Source organism: Apium graveolens, chromosome 3, assembly GCF_009905375.1.
Source record: "Apium graveolens cultivar Ventura chromosome 3, ASM990537v1, whole genome shotgun sequence".
Lineage (NCBI taxonomy): Eukaryota > Viridiplantae > Streptophyta > Magnoliopsida > Apiales > Apiaceae > Apium > Apium graveolens.
The window spans coordinates 209190770-209193302 of NC_133649.1; the positions used below are offsets into that span (position 1 = coordinate 209190770).

Here is a 2533-nt window from a genome sequence, read left to right on the forward strand (position 1 = left end):
GGTGATACTTGCCCTCGGGGCTATGGCAGCGAGAGCTCACCAAGGACGTAGTGACTTTCATGTCCTTCGAGGACTAAGTCTAAAACGTCGTTCCGGGTAATGGCCTCGTGGCTTGTAGGATGCCTTTGCGGTTTTGCGATGCTTAAAGTTGTGCTTCAAAACATGGTTTCCTAGTGGTGACGTATGGAGCTCTTGTCCAAAAACGTTCTACTGAAGTTGAAGGGGTAAGACCCTTTATATAGATGTTGAGAGTCTAGGAGTTAGGGTAGAATTGGGTGACGTGATGATCAAGTCTCCAATTCTGATTAGATTTTGGAGTCCTAGAAAGTAGGAAGTAGTTTCCTTCTGAATTTAGGTTGCTTGGAGGCTACTTCTCGTAGAAGTAGTTACTTATTTGAACACATTTATTGGGCTGTTTAATTAGCCCCCTTATTAATTATGAAATTAATAAACAATTAGGATTTTGGGCCTCATTAACTGTGCTTTTCCCTTTGACCAAATCATAAAATTATAATCCTGATTTGACTAATCATTTTTGGTATCATATTCGCAGATGCTCTAGGTAACTTGACGAGTTGGAATGAGCACGTTGACGTGACGCGAGCAGGCGATTTATTTATTGCAACTTGGCAAGGTAGGAGAGTAACCTAGGTTAAATCAAGCGAGTGGTAACATGTTTCAAACTCTTTGTTTTGCCCCCCTTTTTTCATTTCTCCCCCAAAACAAAACCCTAGAAAACAATCCCAATCCAATTCAATTGAAAAATAATGCAACAGCAACACTCTGCTCATCCTCCGCATCCATATGCTTCTAATTCTATCACCACCGACCAGATTCAAAAGGTACTCTATTTATTAAATCTTTTTCAATTGACAAAATACAATTTATTCTGACTCTCTTTTCTTATTATTTGGTTGATGCAGTATTTGGATGAGAACAGAGATTTAATCTTGGCTATAATGGAAAATCAGAATCTTGGTAGACTCGCCGATTGCGGCCAGTATGTTAATTTTTCTATTCCATTTAATTATTTCAGCTTCCATGTCATTGTTTATTGTCTGTTAGAATCTGATTTTCACAACTCATTCATGCTTTCCCCACTCACTTGCATATATATCCACTCTCTTTTCGAAGAGGTTGAGGGATATGACGCATAGCCTGAAATTGATTTAATAATCAATCTTTAGGCTATACAGGTTTCTTCATTTAGGGAGTATATTTTAAATAGACGCCTTCAATTACGGATGTCAAGAAACATATTTTAAAGCCGAGGCCTTTGTACATCAAATTTCCTATTATGCTTTGGTAAATCTCTAGCCTCGTGTAATTGTTTTTCCGGATTGTTGTACAATTTTTTTAAGCTTCTCAACTGACAAAGCATAAGTAATTTTGCAATTTGGTATCTTGAATGGGAATAAATTTTGCCTCTCTTTTCATCTTCATTTAATAAAAAGTAATCTTTGACATGGAGTTAGGTTAGGGTTACCAAAATTTGCAACTCACATTATTTTCAATTAATTAGATTGCAGGCTCTGCTTCAAAAGAATTTGATGTACCTGGCTGCAATTGCGGATGCCCAACCTTCACTACCTGGCTCTTCCCAGGTAGTTTAGACGCTACTGTGTATATTGAAGGCTTATAACTATTACTGCTGGAAACTAAGAATTGGTGACATAGGTACAATCGAACTCCATGGTCCCACAAGGAAGCTACATGCAGCAACCTCAAGGTGGAATGTTTCAGCAGCAGCAAGGAGGTGGTGTTCAAAAGTTGCCTTTTCAGCTTAATGCTCTTAGGCCCCAAGATCAGCAACAGCTAATGCATTTCCGGCAGCAACAGATGCAAGATCAAGCTGGCTTTCGGCCTGGTCTAAACACTGGAATGCATGGCATGCAACAGGCTCAGCAACATGGGGTTGGTGGCGCTGGTGGTTTAGTGGATGCCCGAGGAAACAGGCAAGATGGCTCAGATGCTGCTTCAGGCGAAGGCCAAGTAAGATCATCCTCTGCACGTGGCAGTGGTAATTGAGAATCATACTTTTGAGGGGTTATTGGTAGTGCAAGCAGCTGGCTTCTGTGGCAGTCTCCGACCTCTAGCTGTCTCTTACGTGAGCAAATGAGTCACCATTCTACAATCATCAATCACCAGCACTCTAAACTCAATGCGTTTTATGTGATGTACTTAATATAATGTTGAATGCTTCTGTCTTGCACATGACCAATGTTATGCTTTTATTTATTATAATTTTGAACCTGTCTCCAGATTTTCAGCTGCATGGACATTTTTGAGTGCCATCTGATTTTGAGGCAAGTCTGGTAGTCCTTTATAATTTGAATTGGCATTGCCTTCTTGCTGGTATATGTAATGAAGGCGGAGATATCAAAGTAAAAGTAAAAATCTCAGTTAAATTAAAACTGTGAAAGGGATGATAATAGGTTCATGATTTTCATATTAAATGGTGTCAGATCAGAGCATGCCTACAGTAATGGTTTACCTTACTACAGAGTTCCCATTTCTTTCTTTTGCAATTTAT

The 2533-nt window shown here is 39.3% G+C and overlaps 1 protein-coding gene across 1 annotated transcript; it reads left to right on the plus strand.

Annotated features, from left to right (window-relative positions):
• The first annotated feature begins 635 nt into the window (after window positions 1–635).
• Window positions 636–2281, plus strand: LOC141713055 (GRF1-interacting factor 2-like). Its single transcript, XM_074516271.1, has 4 exons — window positions 636–842; window positions 924–1000; window positions 1523–1604; window positions 1678–2281. Exons 1-4 carry the CDS (start codon window positions 768–770, stop codon window positions 2026–2028), a joined length of 585 nt encoding a protein of 194 aa, XP_074372372.1. The 5' UTR covers window positions 636–767; the 3' UTR covers window positions 2029–2281.
• Window positions 2282–2533: the final 252 nt, after the last annotated feature.

Coding starts and splice junctions, on each gene's coding strand:
- LOC141713055 (XM_074516271.1), top strand. CDS start 768: ATGCAACAGCAACACTCTGCTCATCCTCCGCATCCATATGCTTCTAAT. Junction 843..923: donor CCACCGACCAGATTCAAAAG/GTACTCTATTTA, acceptor TGGTTGATGCAG/TATTTGGATGAGAACAGAGA. Junction 1,605..1,677: donor CACTACCTGGCTCTTCCCAG/GTAGTTTAGACG, acceptor TTGGTGACATAG/GTACAATCGAACTCCATGGT.